General features: G+C 41.3%; 5 protein-coding genes and 1 long non-coding RNA gene across 6 annotated transcripts in view; 2 read left to right on the top strand and 4 right to left on the bottom strand.

Moving 5' to 3' along the window:
* The window catches only part of LOC112486251 (uncharacterized), a 1,326-nt gene extending 917 nt beyond the window's left edge, over positions 1–409 (bottom strand). The window contains exon 1 of the long non-coding RNA XR_003051318.1: positions 280–409. This is a non-coding gene — a long non-coding RNA (uncharacterized LOC112486251). The remainder of the gene's footprint in view (positions 1–279) is intronic.
* A 649-nt stretch (positions 410–1,058) lies between these two features.
* LOC103390095 (ceramide-1-phosphate transfer protein-like) lies at positions 1,059–3,841 on the top strand. The gene is made up of 6 exons (XM_017033898.2): positions 1,059–1,452; positions 1,933–1,997; positions 2,345–2,538; positions 2,760–2,928; positions 3,014–3,210; positions 3,290–3,841. The coding sequence occupies exons 1-6, from the start codon at positions 1,362–1,364 to the stop codon at positions 3,516–3,518; spliced, it is 945 nt and encodes a 314-aa protein (XP_016889387.1). The 5' UTR covers positions 1,059–1,361; the 3' UTR covers positions 3,519–3,841.
* A 218-nt stretch (positions 3,842–4,059) lies between these two features.
* On the bottom strand, positions 4,060–9,599 carry LOC103389476 (uncharacterized). Its single transcript, XM_008324896.3, has 11 exons — positions 9,287–9,599; positions 8,742–8,837; positions 8,505–8,640; positions 8,314–8,408; positions 7,304–7,533; positions 6,924–7,044; positions 6,491–6,726; positions 6,318–6,414; positions 5,820–6,055; positions 5,516–5,598; positions 4,060–5,179 (listed from the first exon to the last, which is right to left on the bottom strand). Exons 1-11 carry the CDS (start codon positions 9,513–9,515, stop codon positions 4,678–4,680), a joined length of 2,061 nt encoding a protein of 686 aa, XP_008323118.1. The 5' UTR covers positions 9,516–9,599; the 3' UTR covers positions 4,060–4,677.
* A 119-nt stretch (positions 9,600–9,718) lies between these two features.
* sgms2b (sphingomyelin synthase 2b) lies at positions 9,719–15,269 on the bottom strand. Its single transcript, XM_008324907.3, has 8 exons — positions 15,091–15,269; positions 12,742–12,970; positions 12,000–12,397; positions 11,744–11,861; positions 11,592–11,649; positions 11,121–11,216; positions 10,598–10,764; positions 9,719–10,515 (listed from the first exon to the last, which is right to left on the bottom strand). The coding sequence occupies exons 2-8, from the start codon at positions 12,880–12,882 to the stop codon at positions 10,342–10,344; spliced, it is 1,152 nt and encodes a 383-aa protein (XP_008323129.1). The 5' UTR covers positions 12,883–12,970; positions 15,091–15,269; the 3' UTR covers positions 9,719–10,341.
* Positions 15,270–16,558: 1,289 nt separating this feature from the next.
* On the top strand, positions 16,559–20,465 carry aimp1b (aminoacyl tRNA synthetase complex interacting multifunctional protein 1b). The gene is made up of 7 exons (XM_008324921.3): positions 16,559–16,708; positions 17,582–17,676; positions 17,779–17,892; positions 19,047–19,214; positions 19,666–19,865; positions 19,947–20,118; positions 20,198–20,465. The coding sequence occupies exons 1-7, from the start codon at positions 16,671–16,673 to the stop codon at positions 20,362–20,364; spliced, it is 954 nt and encodes a 317-aa protein (XP_008323143.1). The 5' UTR covers positions 16,559–16,670; the 3' UTR covers positions 20,365–20,465.
* Positions 20,466–20,596: 131 nt separating this feature from the next.
* On the bottom strand, positions 20,597–22,414 carry LOC103390105 (GTPase IMAP family member GIMD1). The gene is made up of 4 exons (XM_008325832.3): positions 22,174–22,414; positions 21,544–21,721; positions 21,163–21,428; positions 20,597–21,086 (listed from the first exon to the last, which is right to left on the bottom strand). The coding sequence occupies exons 2-4, from the start codon at positions 21,707–21,709 to the stop codon at positions 20,811–20,813; spliced, it is 708 nt and encodes a 235-aa protein (XP_008324054.3). The 5' UTR covers positions 21,710–21,721; positions 22,174–22,414; the 3' UTR covers positions 20,597–20,810.
* Positions 22,415–22,799: the final 385 nt, after the last annotated feature.

Consider the following 22,799-nt stretch of genomic DNA (forward strand, 5'->3'; position numbering starts at 1 on the left):
CTTATTACAGTCTTTAACCTAACCTTTTAGCTTTATGTCTGGCCAACGTGTATATGTCATTTAGCTGTATTTAAACAAATACAGACGGACATATCCGTAAGTAGGCAGTGATATGTCACCTTAATAAGTTCAAATGTCGGTCAGCGTTTTGTTTTAGCAGCTAAAACTAGCCCTAACAACGGGCTTCAACCGGAAGTCGGCGCCAGTCTCTATCGTAACAGATGCTAACTAAGGACTTTTGGTTATTTAAAATGTTACGTGTCACTTTGCCGAAAATACCAGAGAATAAATCCTGTCCAGTGTTCTTCTGCTCAACGTCTCCATCTTTTCTCTCGGTGTGATTACATCCACACTCACGTCACGACTTCATTGACTGACTTAGCTGCTGCTGCTAAGTGGTGACTACTAACCATAGCGCCATCTGCTGTTCGGAGTGTTTGACAACCCATTAAACAACAGGGGATAGATAGAGAGATAGATAGATAAAACTGTATCATTCAGTTTGATCTTCCTTAGGGAAATTACTGATGTAAACAAATAATTAACGTTTATAATAATTATATACACACAATAATTATAACATTATCATTAACAGCTTTTTAAAAATTGTCACAATAGGTCACCTGGCAAATTATGTCTGAATTTCTATTCTGAATGGTAGGGTTTTTCCCCTATTTTTGGATTCAACCAATATATGTTTTATACAATTTAAACACATTCAACTACATTTTTCTTACTTTTGAGCTATTTTTAAGTTAGAGCCTAATTTAGAGGCAGATACTGGAATTTTAAGCAGAAGTGATCTATTACAGATGGCATTTTTAGTCAGGATCCTCATTCTGCACAAAGTCTTGTTTGGCTTCATACATACAGTGTGTGTGTCCTTGTGTGTTTGACTGTCCTGTCTACTGTTCATCTGTCTCCCACCAAAACAGCTGTGGCATCAGAGGACAATCAGAAAACAATGGCCACTCACACATATAATACTCAAGCACTCAACGATATCCATCAGCTAAAAAAGTAATTCAAAGAAAAAAGGATGTGATCTCGTGACAAAGTCTCTGTTTTCCAAAGACCTTTATTTGACATTCAGTGTAAGTCGTACTTAAAAATCAGAGGCAAATGCTATGCTAGTATTTGACATTATTTTAAAATGATCATGTTGCAGTGACAGAAGTGTCCTGCAGGGCAGAGACGTCGAGCAAAGTTCAAGTCATTCTCTACCTGAGAGAGTGAGCTAAGAACAAACTTTGACCTCAATAAAAGTACGGAAGCAGAGAAAGTAACAACGACGACCCGTAAACGTCGCCTGTTGAGGGAGAAAGTGTGTTAACATCAGTGTGTGTGTGTGTGTGTGTGCCATGGTGTTCCCCAGGAAAACTAGGCTACGGCGCTGCCTGAAACTGTCGGCCATCTTGGCTCTGCTGGTCTTCATCAGCTCCCTGTGGCTACGTAAGTATCTCTGGTCAGCCATTTTGGCACCACCCCCAGGACGACACGTTCTTTAATTTTTAACTGACTTAAAACACTTGACTGTTCAACAGTCAGTGGACACTGTTGTCTGTTTCTTCTCTTCATAACTATTTTATTTAGGGGACAGGCAGGAAACACACACAAACACACACACACACGCAAACTATGTATCTCTGAAGTCACACTGACTTTCACACAGTTCCAGGAAAGACCTGATCCTGACAGGACCATGTGTTAGTGAAGCCTCCACCTGTTGGCAGATCAGCTCAGGTCTACTGATGCTTCTCCAGACCATCACAGAGACTAGACCTAAACCTTGACATAATCACAGTCAGAGTTTGTCTTCATCTTGACAGGGAGCAGGTTTTACATTGGTCATGGTCATTCAGCAGAAGTTTCCACCCTTTTTACTATTTTTATAGTTCAGACTTATTTTGTTTTACTGTTTTTTTTTTTTAGCTCAAGTTGGAAATAAAGACTGTGGCAACACCTGGCAGCCATGTTTGAGTTTTTACCATCAGACGGTAGGACGGTAACACACTCTCAGACACACACACATCTTGAAACAGCCAAATCATTGACCTTTGTAATGATGTTTTAAAGTGACACACGTTGAAGGGGTGTGTGACACACACCTTGTGAAGATGAAGCCATAAACAACAGAACACAGATGTTCTTGTAGGTCTTTATATTTAATTAAGCCAGCTGACACTGAGGCTCCTCGGCCACACAGAGGCGGCCCATCTGTGACGGGGCTTCGAACCCCATTTGCATCTGTAATTCATGAAAAAAGTGTCCCCAAACATTCCAGGGTGATTAAAAAATCTGAAAATCTGTCATTTCCATTATAAAAAGATTCTGTCTCTCACAGTCTGAACATCCACCGGCTGCTCTGAAGTGGGCGGGGTCCGATGAAGACCCACCCACCATAAAGGACTGTCCCGGTCAGGAGTTTCAGGCTCGTCTCCTGCTGATGTATCTGAGGTCCAGTCTGTCTAAGAGCGGAGACGACGAAGACGATGTTCTGCTGGAGCCGTACCTGCAGAGCTGGGATCAGCTGCTCAGGTGAAGCCAGAACGAAAACATATGTGACGACAAAAGTGATCAGACAGAGCTGTTGATTTCAGATTTAATCTGAGGGAAATACTTTTTTTTTTTTAAATGAAAATAACAAGTCATAGAAATCACAACAAACGTCTCTCTGTAGTGAGTCTGGGTTTGGAATGAAGATGCCAACAAATGTGCTCGAAGTCTGATTCAGTCTTATTTCCAATTTTTGTCTTCAGCTTCATGAACTCTCTGGGAACGATGGTCAGTTTCTTCTCGCAAAAAGTGAAGAAAAAAGTTACACTAGTTCAGGAGCTGTCACTCAAACACGCTGCAGAGGCTGATGGGAAAAACAATGCCCAACATTCTGCCCTACAGAAAGTTTCATCATCTGGACTGAACCGCGGGGTGAGTGTTGGCGTTGTCGAAAACTCTTTGACACTTTGTTCAAATGTTTAATGACACTGATATTCTGGGGTGCTTCTCATTTGAGGCCTTTCGATCAATTCGATCCATGGTGGAGGCGGAGCTAAAAGCGGGTGTGGTAAACTTCTCCCAACGCACAGATTCAGGCTGCAGGACGCTGCTGCGACTCCACCGTTCTCTGCTGTGGCTCAAACTGATGCTGGAGGGTTTGGCTGGAGGGCCGGACGCAGACGGACGATACAAAACTCCAGGAGAACTGAGCAGGTAAAAACACGGATGAATGCAAAAAGTTCCACCACAAAATAAAACCTGGACAGACAAGTCAATAGCTGCTGTCCTGCAGGGATGCCTACAAGGTGGCGCTAGCTCCCTACCACCACTGGGTGCTGCGCCAGGCTGCGGAGTTGGTCTTCATAGCTCTCCCTGACCGACAGTACTTCCTGCAGCTGGTGTGTGCCCAGCACCAGGAGGAGGCCACGCCCATCATGAACATCATCATTCAGGCCCTGACTGTGGTCCACCAGCGAACGCAGCACATCCTGGCCCAGCACAACATGCTGGAGCTGCCCTGAACTACCTCAGGGTCACCCGGGGTCAACTGCAGCCGTTAACACTGAAGATGAGGAGCTGGAGAGGCCGAGGTCTTCATCCATGATGGACAGTACAATAATCAGCAGAGATTCAGCAGACATGATGGACTGAAGAAGCTGCTCAGTAAGGACATGAAGATGATCATCATGATGAATATCTAGGCTGTTTCTCTTCTCCTCTCTCATCTCCAACTGAAGTCCAAAATCATCACCTCCCTGTTCCTTTCGACAAATACTGGCTTATTTAGGTTTGTGGTTTTTGACAAAGCACCAGTCCAGTGTCTTTGAAGTCTCACAGATCACCTGGTCGTCACAACTCACATGGTTCAAAATAAAACTGAATTCCTTGTCTTCTGGGAGGGTCCTGAAGATGTAGACCAGTGGCTGCTGTTGTTCTTCTGTCGTGGATGTTCTGAAGTGGTAACCTCTACCTCCACCTTTTGCTGCTGAGGTCACTGACCTTCCACTACATCATGGACTGTTTAATGTCGATCATTGTTCTCAATGATGTCCAGATGCAGCATAAAATACTGGACAATTTTATATACAATCTCTACAGTATGTACTGCATACAGGTCATAGAGATGACCGGGGTCATCAGCTGTATTTGTCAGAGGGACAGAGTTGTTCCAGACAGACATTAAAATAACATTTTTGTCTAACATTGTTATTTGATGTTTATTTTAGAATCTATTTAAGGGCTGGATTGGATGATTCAACAGCTGGATTTGGCCCATGGTCCACCAGTTGATAATCACTGCCATAGAATATGTGATGTACACCCATTAAAAAAAAAAACTTTTTTTAAAGATGAAAAACTAAAATCATCTTAAAATCAATCTTAAAAAGCACACTAAAAGCAGTACATTCAGGTGAAACGAACATACACATGACAAGCTCCTCCACACACACACACACACACACACACACACACACACACACGTTCTCATCAACTTCAACATTGCCAAGAAACGGTCTTTTTCTTTCCAGACCTTTCCAAAGAAAGTTCTGTTCCAGTTTTTAGTGAGTGACGTTGTAGTTGGACGTTTGGTTTGTCGTTGCTGTGGATGAGCGTGTGTCTTTGCAGAACCTCGGACTGGGCCAAGGCTACCTGGCAGATATGGCAACGGTGCGGTTTCTCTTACATGTGCCGGTCAAGGTGTCCCCGAAGGCCGAGGATGGACAAGAAGGACTTCCCACAGATGCTGCAGCTGTGTGTTTTCTGGTGACCGTGAAGGTGACGACCAAGTTCCTCAGAAGATTCCGAATGTTCTCCACAGACACCACACAGCCTGGCTGGATGGTCCATGTGAGTCCAGCTGTGTTTGATCAACATGCTGAGGGAGTTGCGTGGGATTTTACAAACCACACAGGACCGAGGACCAGGACTATCTTTGCTGTTAGGCTGGATCTTCTTTTTCTTCTTCACCGTGCCTTCAGAATGGACCCTTCGCTTCCCGCTTGATGTTTTCAGCTCTGTTTTTACCTTTCTTTCTGGTGTCCATTCGTCTACGTCCTCATTATCCACGTCTTCTGTTTCACTCCAGTACTTAAGCCTGTGCTGCACAGACCAGTGTGACAGTGGACCTTTACCTTCAGGTTCCTCTTCACTAAAACTTCTGCCACCTTGATCAACATGGTTGCTGAAGACAAGAAACCAGCAGGGCATTGGCTATACAGTCATTCATGAATAAATACTGTAACAAAATGAAAAAACATTTCTAATAATCAAACATAAAATGTTAATGACCTATCAACTGAATCAAAGTTTTGTTTCATGTTTAATGTATCGCAATAAATAACAACAGTATCTGTTCTCTAGTGACTCTACCTTAAGGAGGACATACTACAGGACCAACAAGCCCTGTTCACCCAACTAATGCCCCCAGTGCCTTACTAGGACTCATGGGTAAAATTTGGCAATAAAAAAAAAAGTCAGTCAACTTTACGGACATTAAGGACTCTGCAAGTCACAGAACATAACGGAGATGGACGGAGAAGCCTTCATGGCGTCAACATTCACCTTCAGGTCGTCCTCATGTCCACCGACTTGTTGGGGTCCCTTAAGTTTGAACCAAGACAAAGAGACTTTGAACATATGCCACAAAAGAAGCAAATGGTGAAACAGAACCTGAAAGACCTTCTCTTCAACTGAATTAAGATACTGGACCTTCTACAGGGATGTGTAGAATTGTTGCCCAGCCCAAAAATACACACATATACTTCTGCAAGTCACAGAACTTTCTTCTTTTTCATTTCAAGGCCATCGTCAAACCACTGTACCTTCACTCGAATGTAGAGGGATGAGAACCCGGTGGACCTGATGGCACGCTGGATCTCCTCAGGTGTCAGGGTGTTGACTTCTAGAGGATAGAGCCGCTTGGATCGTGAAGACGTGTAGAAATCAAAGGACACATCTGGGGCCAACTGTGGAAACGTAGACCTTAAGAGATCCAGGAAGTCCGGCTCTTGCAGACCACTTGGACACTTCAGGGTGTGAGAGCGATACTTCCGAAAGACTGTGAAAAAGAAGAAGAAAGAACAAGGTAACTACACGAGGAACAATCCTCACATTATACTTAGAATTAAAATTTGGAAGGACAGAGACAAGGTACCAACATAGACCAAGAAAATACATACATTATGGACTTTTCTTAGTCTCGACTTGGTATTTTCCTACCTCAGTCAATCACAGAATCCATCAAAGACCCAGTCAAGGTTCTCCACATATTTAACAATGGAGGCCACACCCAAAATCAGCAGAAAGCAGTTTGAAAGTACCTGCTGTGTTAAGGACACTGATCCGAGAGTCTTCCAGAACCCTGACTTTCAACTGAAGGTCTGCTGGAGGACTCTGAACATCTTCAACCTCAAGAGGCTAAAGGGGAGATTCATACTGGAGTTTCACAAAATACACAGCAACTTTGACAGAACACTCAATCTGGATGCAGTACCTTTGAACGAAGAAAGAGGGCACAGCTCCCCCTGGACTTCACGTGACCCAGGATCTCCTCTGGCGTCACAGTATTCAATCTAAGAGGAAACATCTTCCTGCGTACGTTGGCTGTAAAGAACTCCAGTGGTCTGTCAGCCTGCAGCACAGGAAAAACGGACCTCAGCAGTTCCAGGAAGTCGGACTCTTGCAGACCAGTGGGACACTTCAAAATACGAACCGGGCACCCATCGTAAACTGGAGAACACGACAGAATCATTACCACCATGTCTGCGTCTGTTCAGGGTTGGTACATGTACTAAACAGAAGTTCCACAGGCCATGTTTGGACAGGAAGCAGGTTTAATATAGAGTTCCTCAAAAAATGGTTCTGGTGTTGTGTGGTAGAAAGAAGTGAAATCCACCAAACGGCTACCATTCACTAAACTTAAATACCTTTTGGTGGCAGAACATCATAGTTTGTGGAGTTGTTCAGGAGATGGATGCTGAGCTCTACGTGGCCCGAAGAACCGGTTTGGTTCAGGTTTGGCAAAGAATCTTTGGTGACATCGTTTGTCTGTAAGAGAAGACACTCATCAGTCTGGTCTTCATGCCACAACAAACAAAAACCATTCCACACACAGGCATTTCATTTTAAGAGTCAGTTTTTTGTCACATGTTTGGATTTTTATTCACCGCTGCTTTTGTCAGCAGGTTCAGAGAAGTGGCAGCTCCTGAGAAGTCAACATTAGTGGTAGTCAAAGAAAGAGTAAGCTGCTGACAAACTTATGTTTGTTCTAAATCTTCAACCGTTTAATCATTTTGCAGCGCCATACCCTCAGTCGGATGTAGAGGGCAGAGTGAATGGAGACATTCTTGATGATCTCCAGAGGCGTCAGTGACTTCAGCTTCAGAGGACGTAGATTTTTTTTCCTGTTGTACTTTAACAACTCCAATGGTTTGTCAGCCCTCAGTTGTGGGAACATGGACCTGAGGAGTTCCAGGAAGTCCTTCTCCGGTAGATGGCGAGGACACTTCAGCTTCTGCTCAGAGTAATTTCTGGATTCTGCGACACGTGAGGAGACCTTACAGTCACCAAAAACTCAATAAAAAAAGATGCACTGGTGCTTAAACTGCAAAATTTGCTGTGAGTGCAGTTTATTATAGGAACTAAGTCTCTCCCCTGGTAAAAACATGGCTGCCTCATTCAGTGCTTTATAAAACAGAAAACGTTTGTTAATAAGCTCATAGGAATGCAGGGAGTGTAGGTTCACTGCTGCCTCCAGTGGTCAGTTTCTTTCACTGAGTTGAATCTAAACAAGGATTTTAATCACTGAGGTTGAGGACTCTAATGACTCCGGTCTGAGAGAACAATTGTTTTTTGTGTGTCTAAAGCAGTGATTCCCAACCACTGTGCCATGAGAGATCATTAGGTGTGCTGTGGGAAATTAGCCACTGCCAAAACTATTATTTATTTATTACAATTTTTTTTCGTCAATGCATGAAAGGCAGAGCAGTTACATCCTTTTCTGCTAGATGGCAGTAGATGGTTATTAAAACTGAAAAAAAAGATAATCAGAGCTGTTGAAGATCTTTGTGTCTTTCTTCAATTCCTGCCAGTATGTCAGCATTGCCTTCAACTAAACAGTACATTTTTAGTAAATTTAAACTAGAAGATTTTTATATTTCATTACATATACATTTTGTGAGATTTTTGTTTGGTGGTGTGCCGTGGGGTTTTTCCTGATGATATAAATGTGCTGTGGCTGAAACAAGGTTGGGAAACACTGGTCTAAAGCACCATAAAACTGCTTATTAAGAAGAAAACCCACTGATTAACAGTTACCTCTAATGGAGAACACCTCGCTCTCACAGTCTTCCAGGACCCGGATTTTTAAAACAACATGGTTTGGTTCCTCAACCTTACTGCTGATGCTGTTCCTGTGATGTGGGAGATGATGAGCCGAGATCAGACCATGAATCCTCATATTGCATATCTCTATCGGTATGATTCAAACACTGTTCCATTGAGGTCACCTGGACGACTCTTCACAGGTCTGTTCTGTGAGAGGAGCCTGACTCTGAGACTGTGTAAGCTCCGGTACTGCTTGTTCGGAAAATGAGGAGTCTCCTGTGTACTGAACAGTACGAATAATATCGTTGTCCTCAAAACCTGCAGAGAAGTAATGACATACATTAAGACGTTTCTGACAACAGGCCTAAAAAACATCAGCCTCTTTGCTTTAAATTGAGATCATTGCCTCTGTGACTGACTTGGTTCATATTTCAGCTGCTGATCCTCTGGGGTGGTTTCAACTCCTGCGTTGACTCCTTGCACCATCTCATGTTGTGGCTCATGAAATTCGTCTTCTGCAGCAGAGGAAGTCAAAATGTGAATTTTTGTATTCTTTTCTTACAATTCTTTTCTTACAACTCTTTTCTTACAATTCCCAAAATGGGGTAACATTGACTTTGAGTATAAATATGAGCCGAATTGACTCTCATATATTTTCTAATACAGATATCGATTAACATTGCATAAACACTAATATGCATTCACACTAGTGGGATTCGCAATTCTGTTCGGTGTTTCTACTGTATTATTAGCAATGAAGTTATTAAAAGTGGGAAAAAATACTTTTTATAGAAACTTTTTTTCTTAACTTTCATTTCTCAGAACCTGACTTTTAGATAACACTTCATCATTCTCACACTATATAAAACCAGCGTTAATCGTGAAGGAGATATTGTGAAAATAAGACTTAAGTTAGAGGAAGTCATCATAGTTGTGAATGTGAACAATAACAACGTTCCAGTACCTGACGACTCTGTTTTGATGTGGCGCGTCTCTAGCAGTAGCTCCAGCTGCTTCTTCTGTCGGTCCACCTCCTCACGGAAGCTCGAGGCCTCCTCCTCGTATGAGGCCACCGTTCTCTCCACCACGGCCATGATCTCCTGTGCGGCCGTAGTAAGTTTTTCCACAACCACTGCTCTCAGTAGTTCGACTTTGGACAAGTTGACGACGCTAAGCTCTTGCTGCAGCTCCATGTCGGAGGTAACAACTGGCGCGGAGTGTTTTGTCCAGGGCTTCCGGTCCGTACATCAACACCGTCCGACTGGCAACAGTAATGCTTATTTTTTTTGGTCATTAAATATTTATTCATTGGTTGTCACACCTTACAATTACGTTATTTATTTGTATATTATCCTAGCGTAAACTAGAAAAAACCCAAAAGAAAATTACCTTCAGCAACTTTTAAACTCGTTTGTTTTATTTTTAAACTTTGAAAACACACTGTTGTAACACATTTCTGTCATTTAAGTAAACATGGAGTCAAAGTACACATGATTTTTAGGAAGACTTAAAAATAACTTAACTTACAAAATGACAACAGAAAAAAACATTTAAAGTTATCAAAAGAAGACTTCATCAAGTCTGCATCAACAACAAAACAACAACTAAAGTTTTAAATGAACAAAATCTGACTAGCTTTTTTAGTTTACTGATGGCACCTCAAAATCAAGTGGTAGCAGTAGAACAGTGTTGTTAGCATCAATAAGCTAGTATTATAGCTTTTACTTCAAAATTACGATATTAAACATTTAAAAATACAACTAAAATAACTCTGGGAGGGGAGAATTAAATACAAATGACTATTTTCCATATGACACACTAGGTCAAGGCTAACTGTACATGCTTTAAATTTACAGTCCCACCTCTGTAGGTCTGACATTTTCCTCTGACTGTCAGACAGATGTAGCAGTAATCATTAGTTCAAAGTTTATAGCTCTCATTGAGCGGCTTCCTCTGTGCTTGTGAGGACAGACCACTGATGCTTCAGTCAGTTCTTCTTCAGTATTTACCACATGAGTCTCATTCGTCCCTCCCTCCCTCCACTATCCTGTACCGCTGCCTGCAGGACGACAGCAGCGTCACCGGCCATGAAAACTTGATGGGAACTGTCGTCTGGACGTTCTTTTCCAGGAAGTTGAAAATGGGGTTCCACCATGTCCTGGAGAGAAAGTTGTTTGGAGCCTGACGTAACGACTGAGAAGCAAAAACAAAGCAGAAAAAAATAATTAACCAGTGGTTTTGTTTTTTCGCAAACTTCAGATTCCCTATCACTCACATGTGTGTTGGCCATGGTGTGGTACGTCCAGAAGGTGCGGGTGGTGACAAAGTAGGCGATCACCACGTCAACGCTGTAGTGTTCGTGACCCACCAAGATGCAGATGACACCTGAAGCACTGAGCAGCCAGCAGATGACGTGGTACCACCACATCCAACGAGGAGAATCTGAAAAAAAAAACATTAATATAGTGATATTAGCTGAGAATACTGCTGCTAGCTGTTAGCAAAACTGCCACCAATGAGCTAAACTAGCAGCTTACTGTATCATTTTTGTTTTATTCTTTTTAACTGAGAGAAAATCATTCAAACCCTTCAAACAAAGCTTATGGACTGTGGACTCTATGCCCACACTCTACAGCGTTAGTGGGCAATGCAACAATTAGACGTTGGCCACTAACAGAAAGTATATTAGTAATTTTTGCAAAGACTAACGTACAAACTAGTGACGTCGCCTCCTTGTGGACATTACACAACACTTTTTTATTGTTTTCCATTTTTGCTAGAAATGTGTGTGTACTCACACTCTTTGATAAAGAGGTAGGACAGCGTCAACATGACAGTGTGGCCACTGTACAGGAAGTCCCCACACATCAGGTGAGATCCTGTCATCGACAGACCTTCAGAAAAAAAAATTAAACATTTTAAAACTTCTTTTAAACTACTTTCAATTTCAAGGATCAATAAATGTTCTAAGAATAATGAGCCATCAATGATTTTAGCTCAAAGAGACCCAGGAGATGCTGGTCCTTCTGCTGCCTCCTGTGGTCAGTTTGTGTCACTGAGGTAAATCTGAACAAAGAATTTCAAACAGCAAGTCACAAAATCTAAACATTTGAATAGTGCTGAAGGCAGCAGTGGATGTAACACTCATTAGTTTTCACTTAAGAGTTTGGTGTGGGAGTGTGACTGGTTTATAAAATGACACAAACTTCTGTTGGGAACAGACTCCAGCTGCACTCATTTTTCACTTATTTTTGGCAGACATTAGTTACCTCCTCCTGAGATCAGCCTCAGAATTCTCCAGATTTTCCCTGTGGAGTTGTTGTACAACTGTTGTACAAAACACAAAACAACCAGACAATAATGAATCTGTCAGTGTAGAAGTAAAGCAAACAGAAATGTGTGTGTGTGTGTGTGTATATACCTTTGGAGCGCACACCATGTGTTTTCCAGGCACAGGCAGAGTGGTGATGTACATTGTAATGCAGCGATACATGTAGATAGTCCCGATGAGGAAGAAGCAGCGACGACCCACAATGGCTCTATAGCACAGAAGAAGAGAAAAGTGAAAAACTGGTGAAATTCAGCTCCTTTTTATTTTTCGTTGAGTGAATTTTATTGACTTTTCACTAAACAAAGGTTTCTGAACAATAACACAAAGTACAGAAGAGGAGACACACTTGTGTTCCAGACAGAGCCACTGGATGAACCAGAGTCCGACCAGGATCAGACCATTGACCTCACAGACTGTGAAGGCCCAGGACACCCGGTCCACGTAGTCAAAGAACTTGTCTGGCAGCGGGGGGTTGATGGACTTGTCAGGGACCCTCTCGTGGACGACGGTGATAATGACGGTGGTGAAGAGGAGGTTGAAGAGTGCATAAAGGAAAGCCACGCCGGTCTTCCACCACTCTTTAGGGAGGCGTTCGCTCTGCTCCTCTGGGAAGCTGATCTTGACGTAGTCGCAGCGTCTTCGCAGTCGACTGTTTAATGTACGGATTATCGGATTCTCCTGAAGGCGGGAGATCAGCTTGCTGCGCTCGTTTTTGCTCTTGTCATCATGGTCGTCGGCAGTTGTCTGCGAAAGGATGACAAATTACTGACAATTAATTAAGTAGAAGAAAACCAATGGCACTGGCAAACCTTAAAGGTTTGTCAAAATATAACAAATGATAACCAAAAAACAACTGGTTAAAGCTTTGAAGTGGTCAAACCCTAGCAAACTGAAAAATTACACAGATACAAATGAAGCAAAATATTCCCAGTATACACAAAAACAAGACAACAGTTAACCCACAATATGTCATCCAAAAAAAAACAAAGAATCGTAACATAAAGTTGGCCAAATTTCACGCTGAAGCATTAGGGTTTCGCCAAAAATGTCAAAAGACTTTTTCAGAAATAGTTAATGGTTTTTATTACCCTAGTTGGTGTGGATGAGTTTTGGGTTGGCCCTCCGTTGGCGACCCTCTGAGGTGGTGAGGGGGGGCAGCCGGTGGTTGCCTTAGCTTCAACGTGAGGATGAACATCGTCTGTGTCTTGGATCAGTTCTGATGCTGCCATTGAGCGTAGACAATGGTCCAGTGATCAATGAAGGAAAGAAGTCAAACGAATGGACATGGACGGAAGTTGATAAGTTAATCCTCAGTACCTGCAAACAATTGTACAGAAAATACAGAATATAGAAATGAGCTTAAAATAATTCCAGAAAAAGTTACCAAACAGTGCTAACTCTTGTATGAATTAAGCTGTGAATGCACACATGCATGGTCTCTGCAATGCCTTTTATTTAATATTTTACAAAGACTACATAAAGAATAGTAAAATACTAAGTAAAGACATCAGTCCTTATGACAATATTGTTTTTGAGTCAAAGTGAAAACTAAGACATTTGTATAGGCATTTTATTTATTTCACCTGGTTCTAAAATTGTGTTTTCTCCTTATTTAGAAAAATATTGAAACACATGTTGGTACATTTATAATATCAAATATACACTTTTTATTGTTTTATTTTTTTTACTACATTTGAATTTTTCAACATTAAAATTTCAGCAGTGCTTTTGAATTAACTTACATTTTGCCTAAATTATTTTAATGTTGTTCAAACTAAACTATGAATTCGTCCAAGTACAAATTGTTTTTTTTATTTGGTGTTTTTTCTTTTTTCGTGACATTAGTTCCTCAGTGATTAGTGAGGTTAGTAAACAAACTTATGCTAATTGTAAGTGTAAACATGCTGTGTTCATGTGTACATGCCTCTGCCTCCTGCTAAATACCTCCAACTACATTTCACACTGCAGTGTGTGTGTGTGTGTGTGTCACTCAAGTCAAACAAACTGTTTAAAAAAGTTCATGGAACAAACAGATAAACCAGTTGAGCTGGATTTAGACAACAACATCCGTTTTTATTCTTATTTTCTCTTGAAAATCGAATTACATCTCTTAAAGTTTTTTAATAGGTTGCAACTCCCACGTACAAACAGACACAGAACGACACCACCTGATGGAAACCTGACCAATCTTCTCTGAGAAGACTTTGTTACACTGTAACAATGTAACAGGTTATTTCTAAAGTTTCTAATCCATCTGCATCTATGCCCGGAGAGAATATCGAGGATTTTACAGAGTTGGCAGTCACATGAACCGGTAGATCATCTGCATCTATGCCCGGAGAGTTGGCAGTCACATGAACCGGTAGACCTCTGCTGCCTCTGGTGGCTGGTTTGTGCTACTGTACCGTAGCTGGGATCCTGTAACAGGGGATTCTGATGGAGGGAGTGGTGGTTCAACAGCCTCCTTGGTGCTACGATGTAAAACTACTCCTTTTTTAATGGACTTCATAATAGAGATGTGGACCCTCGACAAAGTTGTACACAGTGCAAGGGCTTTTTGTGTCACGTCCTGTTTACAGACGGGGACAGAGTTAGGCCTAATCAGGTTAAAACCATGAGAACTCAATTTTCCCCAAATTAGAGTTGATTCATGGACACATGGTAGACGTGAACAGGCTAACACGACACAACACTTCTCTTCTTCATCAGTTGAACCTGTCTAGAAGTCTGAAATACAGACACACTAACATTCTGATTAGTTGTTAAATTGTGTTCAACAAAAACTGAAATAGTCATTTAGTAATGACATAAATATCGACAGACTTAATGTTTCCCACTAACTTGTACTACTTCAATTTCAATGATCCCATTTCACACAGTAGGACGAGGATATTTCCAGATTTTATGGGTTTTTTTATGCCCTTTTTCATCAAACGGAATATTGTGGTGTCACAAATACAAAACCCTTAAGCATTTTCAAGGACATTTAACCCCTAAATATATTCAGAAATATTGTGTTTGTTTGTTCCAAACTATTCATTTCTTTGACTTGATTAAAAAACAACAACAAAAACAAACAAAAACTCATCAACAAACCAGTCGTAACCGATTCTATCATTGTTACTCTGTGTTCCACTGGTTTTTACACTTATGGTCCGTCCATAAGTTAGTTTAAGGCAAAAAATACCAAAAACAACTCCCTTCTTTCTTAACGTTATTTAATTTTTAAAATATCACACTGAAAGTTTAGTCGTCGTCGCTTAAATTAAGGCAAAGTTTGCTTCAGTTACTTTTTTTAACGCAGCGACGTCAAGCGCACCTGTGTCACGGTGCGTCACCGTCAGACACGTTTCCGTGTCCAACTGGTAAAACAGGTAAAAGTCGAACACAAACTCACAGTGTTTCCTTCCTGAGCTGCTAAACAAAGACAAACTCACCGCATCTGCTTCACAGTTTCTCCTCTTAACTATGAAAACCAAGAACGTTGTTTTTCTCCTTCTTATCGTCCTCCTCTCTCAACGCCGTACGCGTGCTCAGAGTGTCTGCCCAGGCACGGGACCTCCAGGACTGACGAGACATCCACGCCCCCACTTGGAGCTTCTCACCTCCAGTTATCCTACGTTTGACAGAAAAAGGGAACAACTTCCGCTCACTGACTCCACCCCTCTGACGAATCATCTCCGAAACATGACGACGATGACTCGGGCGAGTTTTTTTATCTAAACGAAACTCCTGGAACAACAGGCATGAAAAGTAAATCATATTTAAAATGTAAATATAAAATATACTTTATTAGGATGATGTAATACCCCATTAAAATAAAAAGATGTGACAGCTTACATTTCAAATAATTCCAATGTATTCTGTTCAATAAACGTGTGCCTGAGATAAAACAATTAGCACACACTGTAGATGTCACAGAGTCAAGCCCAACCTGTATTTATGAGGTGAGTCTTCAGTGAATCACTCACTTGGCCTTACCACAGAACACAGAGACTATGACACATTATGGATAGACGGTGAATCCAGATGGACAGTTCTAAAAGGCAAAATGATAAAATATATTCATTTTGTGTACTGATAAGAGCAGGAATTCCCAAAGTGCGTACGCTGCCACTAGGGGGTGCGCGAAATTAAAAATAGGAATTTTCCCTTATCATAAAGTGTAAATAAACATTTGCTGTGTAAAAAATTCAAATAAAAAGCTGATATTTAAATAAACAAATAAATGCAGTCTATATATGTGTGATATGTGTGTGTTTTGGCCATTTGAAAATGATTAACATGCTTCCTTTATAAGAAAGCTGGTTGTCATGGGGAATTGGAGGTGCGCTGATAGAGGAACCAGTATGTCAATAAACGTATGTGTCCGTGTACTTACTGGGTTATCTACGGACACTATGTATATTCGTATATTCAATCGGGTTAGTCGTTCTCAAACTTCATGTACTGTTGGTGGTAATCTTGGTCCCTCTAGTGGTACGTGTGGGGAACTCGTTCCAACAGCGCTGGGGAGTCACGTCAGTGTTGAAGTGATAAATAGTCGACTAATCCAAATTCTCCTCTTCATATACTGCTCTTATCTGAACAGTGTGTGTCTGTGGTACTGCGTCAGTGTTGGTCGTACTAGTGGTACTACACAGACAAATATCTTCAGGTTGGATACGGTTTAAAAAGTACAATCAACGCAGCTGTGTCTAAAATCTGCTTATTTCTCCAGCGTAAGGAGGTTCGATAGGTAGGGGGCGCTCATAGTCCATCTACAGAACCGTCATTAGTAAACCTGTATTATGTCAAGTAAAAAAGGTGTTTGATTTTTATTTCCTTTTGTAAATGTAGGCCCAACGTCATCCTGAGATACACGTTTGGTTGGAGAGGGGAGGGGTCATGTTTGACCTTTGACGTCTATGTGCAGATGGAAGCTGACAGCTGACAGAGAGAGGGTCTCAGCTGACGAGGGACCTACAGCTTTTTGTTTGAGAGAGTGTGAGTGTGGAGGACAAGCACGGTGGACAAGATGGACAAGATGGACACCAGCGACCTCTTCCACCCCAGGTACTGGAGACAACTTGTTAGTTTCCATTAATAATAGTAAGGGTACCTTTAATAATAGTAACAGTAAACGGCCTGTAGAGGGCTCTCAGTGCTGGACATTCACACTCACCATCTGTTTTCAGCTGACACCGAGTCAGACATGTTTGTCACTTCCATGATATTCAATATTATTGCTGTGGGTTTTTTTTTTGTTTGTCTTGTTGTGTTGTGTGTGTTGTTGTTGCAGATGAAAGTTCAGACTGTGCCCATAATTCTTCAGTTTTTCATTAATTGTCCCTGACAGTGTTGTTCTCATGGCACAACATTAAAGAAATATATTTTCTTCAATACAAAAAGAATTATTTGATATTATTTTTAAATGTTGCCTGAAGTTTTGTTTACAATAATATGATTGGAGATATTGAGATACAAATGTGTGTGTGTGTGTGTGTTATTTATAGTTGAGAGTCTGTCTGCAGCTGTTGGATCTCTTTAGCAACTGTTGCTCGTGTGTGTGTGTCTCTGTGTGTGTGTGAGACATATTAATTAATAAGGTATAAAAAAGAGTTAACCCAACATCTAGAAAAAAAAATGTTTAAAATATTATGTATATATATATAGCTATAGATCATAGATTTACACACAGTACAATATTAATAATAATTAAAAATTGCACAAATAATTGGGAAACAAACATAAAAACATTTATCACATGTATACATGTACACACATATATAGTAATTTAAATAGCAAAATAGAAATAGAAAAACAAATAAACAAATACTGAGTCACAGTTTGTTTTTTTGTTTTTGTTTTTTGTTTTACCTAATTTGTCAAGAATCCTCACCTTCTCTGTGGCCTAAAGGTGCTTTTGTGCTTTTGTTTGTCCATCAGTCTGGCAGCAGCTGTGATGAAGCTGGACCCCGAGGACGGAGAGCAGATTTTGGATTATTTCAAAACTCAGGCTCTGTTGACACGAGAAAAAGCACGTATGACGATTTTGTTTTATCATGTATGTATTTATATGTAAAGGGGGAAAATCACATACGATACGCAGATGACACTGTCGTGTGTGTGTGTTTCTGTGTCAGTGCTCCAGGCATCAGTGAGGGAGCAGAAAAAGCTGCTGGTGGAAAACGCCAAACTGAAGACCGACATCGAGCAGCTAAAATTTCAGTTGCAGGAGAAGCAGAGGAGACGCACAGGTAACGATTTTCTTTACAGCATAAAACACTTGTCTGAATGGAGCTGAGTTTTTACTCGCCTTTCAAATATTTCATCAAGAATAATTGGGTTTCAGTGAATACAGAAGATGTTAGAAAAAGTTAAGAGTGTCAAGGGTTTGGGAAGAAAGTCTGAGTCGGGAATCAGAGTCACGAAAGAAAGGCTCACAGTGAAGTAGAGAGTCCTAAAGGACTCAGCTCTGAGGTCAGGTCATTCTTCCAGATTGTGTCAACATTCAGTTAAAAAAATGCTGACAGTGTGCACGAGTCTTGTAGTTTAATGAAACATTACATTTTAATGCGCAAAAATGCTGAAGTTAGTCTTTGTAGATAAATATTGTAGCTTGAGGCAAGTCTGAGTCGTTTCAAGTCTGAGTCGTTTCAAGTCTGAGTCGTTTCAAGTCTGAGTCGTTTCAAGTCTGAGTCGTTTCAAGTCTGAGTCGTTTCAAGTCTGAGTCGTTTCAAGTCTGAGTCGTTTCAAGTCTGAGTCGTTTCAAGTCTGAGTCGTTTCAAGTCTGAGTCGTTTCAAGTCTGAGTCGTTTCAAGTCTGAGTCGTTTCAAGTCTGAGTCGTTTCAAATCTGAGTCGTTTCAAGTCTGAGGCATTTCAAGTCCAGGTCCTTTTTCAAACACAAGTTAAACCACAGTCAATGGTCCAAGTCAATGGTCCAAGTCAATGGTCCAAGGCTCTGTGGAAAAACATTGGTTAGAGTCCACAACGGTCTGAAGGTGAGACCTGCAGTAGTCACAGGTTCTGGAACAAACATCAAGAAGACTGACCGTTGCTTGTCCAGAGAAATGGCCCAGTCTAATCCTTGATCTAAGCCTAAAGGTAATTGTTACACCACCCATAGAACACACACACACACACACACACACATAATTAAAACCAGCCGCAGTTGATTTGGTTTCTGTCTCATCTGGAGCAGATTATAACCTGATTAAGATCTGTTTTTCTTTGAGATCCAATTGGAAATTTATGAAGTCGAAATCTTTTGGAGTTCTGTCCAAAAGATAAATGTCAGATAAACAGCCTGTGATCGTTAATGACATTCCTGCATATATTTGTTGATTTTTACAAAGGTCGTTGCAAGAGAAAACGAAACACATCTGTGTCTCTGTGTGGTTTTATCATCAGCAAAAGCTCTGCACTTGTCAAAGACCGTTAGTCCTGTCTCCACCACACCTGTCAATCAACCTGCCGCTCCTGCCGGGGCCACAGCTGCTCCCACTCCTCTATCGACTGCTCCCGCACCACAGGAGCGCAGAGAGAAGCAAGGCAGGAGGAGACGAGGAGACAGAAAAGGTGAGAAAAGAGTAGAAACCCTAGGAATGTAGCTCTAACTGACCACAGTCTGAGAATAAGTCGCTGTGAGAAACCTAGAAGCTGTTGGATGAACACAGAATCATCACGACACTCAGACAGAGCGGCTCTATGTGACTCTAGGTCTCAATTACCACATGCATGTTACTGCCCAGACCCAAGTGTTAACATCATCTTTATGGTGAGCAGAACCACGCTAACAGGGAGCTACATTATCAGCATGGACTATAGTAGGATTGTGCTAGCTTTAATCATTAGCATCGGCTAATGTGACATGCTAACCTTAACCCAACCCCAGAATTAACATAGACGTAACAACCGCCTGGTTTCTAGCACAAGGGGGAGAACAAGGCCTTAAAAAGGAAACGGCCAGAGTCCAAACGAAACAGGAAGTACAGTACAACAGTTTCCCTCTCCCTGCCTTATCATACAGCTTGTCAAATCATTGATGCTCTGTCCCTGGAGCCGGCGCCTCGAGTGGATGCATCTCGTCTGGACCTGAGGGTGGGGCGGATCCTCAGTGCCCGGCGTCACCCACTGTCTGAGTCCATGTCTATCCAGGAAGTGGATGTGGGAGAAAATGCACCGCGAACGGTCGTCAGCAAGCTTGGCACAAAAATACAGCTGGAGGAGGTAGAGTTGCTAAAAGATAACCGTAAATATTTATAGAAACCTAGAGTTGACATAATTCTGTGCTTCTCATTCCGTGGGCAGTTACAGGGCAGTCTGGCTGTACTACTGTGTAACCTAAAAGCCTGTAAACTGAAGGGCGTGGTTTCTCAGGGTCGCATCCTCTGCTGCGCCTCCTCTGATGACTGCTTAGAACTCCTGGCCCCGCCCACAGGCTCTGCACCTGGTGACAGAGTCACCTTCCTTAACTACCCTGGTAAACTGAGCTGAGGAAAATGATGTTATACATGATAATCTGTTTTTAAACCTGACGCCCTCTGGTGGTGTTTGCTCAGGTGAGCCTGACAGGGAGCTACCGTCCAAGCAGAGGATCTGGGAACGTCTTCATGCTGACCTGCAGGTGGACAACAAGGGCGTGGCCAACTATAAAGGCTGTGGGTTTGAGGTGAAGGGGAAAGGTCTGTGTAGAGCGCCCTCTCTGACCAACTGTACCATCAGATAAACAGAGGAGTTTATCTGTTGAGATCCGTCGTTAGCGCTAGCTGCTAGAAAATGAAAAACACAGCAAACTGTTGTCTGTTAATTAAAAGTGACACAAAAACACAACTGTCTTCCTGATATTCATTTCTTATATTTCACCATTTTCTTTAATGTTTTTGATGATTCACAGGACCTAGATATTTACATTTATTATTATTAATTATTTATACATTTATTCACAAAACATTTCCATGTTTCACATTCTTCCCCCTTTAAATATTATGTAGTTGGGTTAATAATAAAAAAAGTCATCATGATTTTTGATTTTTCAACATTTTGATATACACAGAAACACTATCTTATTATTTAATTCAAGTGTTTGGTTTTTGAAGTATTTCTAGTATATTTGCTGACGATGTTTTGAAATTCTTTGATAATTTGTGGACGGTTGTGATCATTTTTCTTTGGTCAGAATGTGACCTCCGTCCTGACCTTTATTGCTCTGTGTTGGTTTCCGGCCGAGACGCGGAGAACTCCATCTCTGACTGGCTGACCTGCCATCAACGGCCAATCAGAGCTGTTGTCTAAGAACAAGACTCCGCCTTTTACCTGGTTAACCAGTGACGTCAGCCAATCAGGGGCCTTTGTGAGGAAGACCGAAGGTTGAAAACCCGCCTTCTTCAGATGGTCAGCATGTGTAAGGACGAGGAGGGCGTGGCTACGCCAACCTGCACCAAAGAGGTGCTGGAGAAAACAAACAAACACATAACCAACTTTACAGTACAACACTGTGTGTGTGTGTGTGTGTGTGTTTTAATACCTCCAGTTGTTGTTCCAGGTGTGTGTGTTCATGTGTTGTGTCCACTCTCACAACGACTACAACTACGTGCACGCCATCAGGACAGAGCTGATGCAAACTCTCGGGGCAGAGTAATGTCAGAGGAGGCGTGTCAGTCACTCTGAAGGTGAGATCAGACTCCGCCCCCTGACGTCTGAAAAAACCCGGGAAGTTTCGACTCAGGACCTGGTACTCTGTTGTCGTGGAAACACCCAAGATTTGAGGACCTGTAAGGAATTCATGTCCACCTGCCCAAATGTTCAGAAACAAATGACTAATTAACTAAAGATTTTTTTCACATAATTAAATGTTATAAAATCTCAAGATGAAGTATTTGTGAAATCAGTGAAAGGATTTTCTGACCAATCAGAGCATTTCCCACGGAGCTCCTCCCACTCTGTCTGTCACCTAGCAACAGCACATTCAACGTCATCAAGTTCCTCTCTCTGTCGTCATGGTGACGTCTCCAAGGACCCAGAACATCCACTGGACTGTTGACATGAGGACGAAGTTCAGATGTAGAGTCCATATGAGGACAGAGCTAAAAATTTGGACGAAAAATTGTAGAGTAACAACTTAGTAAAAAATGAAGTTGTTGGTTAGAGCTCATTTCATGCTAACCTTTAGCTACTGGTCTAACCTGTATCTTTGAATCTTTTCAAGCTTTTGTCAAAGTTTTGAACAACTTTCAGCTTTTCTGTTCCTATTTCATTATCAATATTTTAATTCACCATTTTCAAATTAGAAAATAAAAATGGAAAATAAAATGCCCGCATTTTTAATTAAAATTATTTTGATTTTTTGACATAATAATTCATCTAATTTACATTTAGCTGTGGTTTGGTTTCCATTTCAACTTATTTTCAGACAGATGTGAACAGATCTTGAGCTGAAACTGATCTGATCTCATTGTTTGGGTGAAAATGAATAAATAAATGGGAATGGAAAATTAAACTCAAAATTAAAACTTAAACTGAAAAGCTCAGCTCTTACCTGAGGTGGAGGTTTTCACTGCAGACTGACCCAGGGCTGTGTGTGTGTTACTGTGTGTGTGTGTTTTTCTGGTTAAAGTGTAACCAGTGATTGGCTCGGTACAGTCCAGTTTTATGAGTCTATAAAAGTGTCAAATATCCTGTTTGTCTAAAGTGGAACAACCATTGACACATGTTTCATTCTGTTCATGTTTATTTATTTTTATTGTTTCACAAAATTATTGCACTATATTTATGATATATAGGTGTATATATACAGTATATTTGCTAAATATATGTTCCAAATATAAATATAAATGTAAATTTATATACATTTATATATTCATAATACACTTACGAGCACAGACGAGGCCGAGGGAAAACAAGACCATGTCACAACTGCAAAAAAAAAAGAAAAAAGAAAAGAAAAGGCTCTTATCTTTTTAAAAACCATGCAAATGGGTTCCAGTGGTGGCCGACGGCCATGACATCAAAGACGGAAAAAGCTGAAAAAGCTGCCAGTGTGTTTTGTAAAAATCATTTCTCCTCTTAACACATGCACTTTGTTGTAACTGGACTGTGCTGCTCCTGCTGCTCCTGCTGCTGCTGCTGCTGCTGCTCCTCCTGCCGCTGCCCCCCCTGCCCCTC

Source organism: Cynoglossus semilaevis, chromosome 1 (genome assembly GCF_000523025.1).
Source record: "Cynoglossus semilaevis isolate Cse_v1.0 chromosome 1, Cse_v1.0, whole genome shotgun sequence".
Taxonomy (NCBI): domain Eukaryota; kingdom Metazoa; phylum Chordata; class Actinopteri; order Pleuronectiformes; family Cynoglossidae; genus Cynoglossus; species Cynoglossus semilaevis.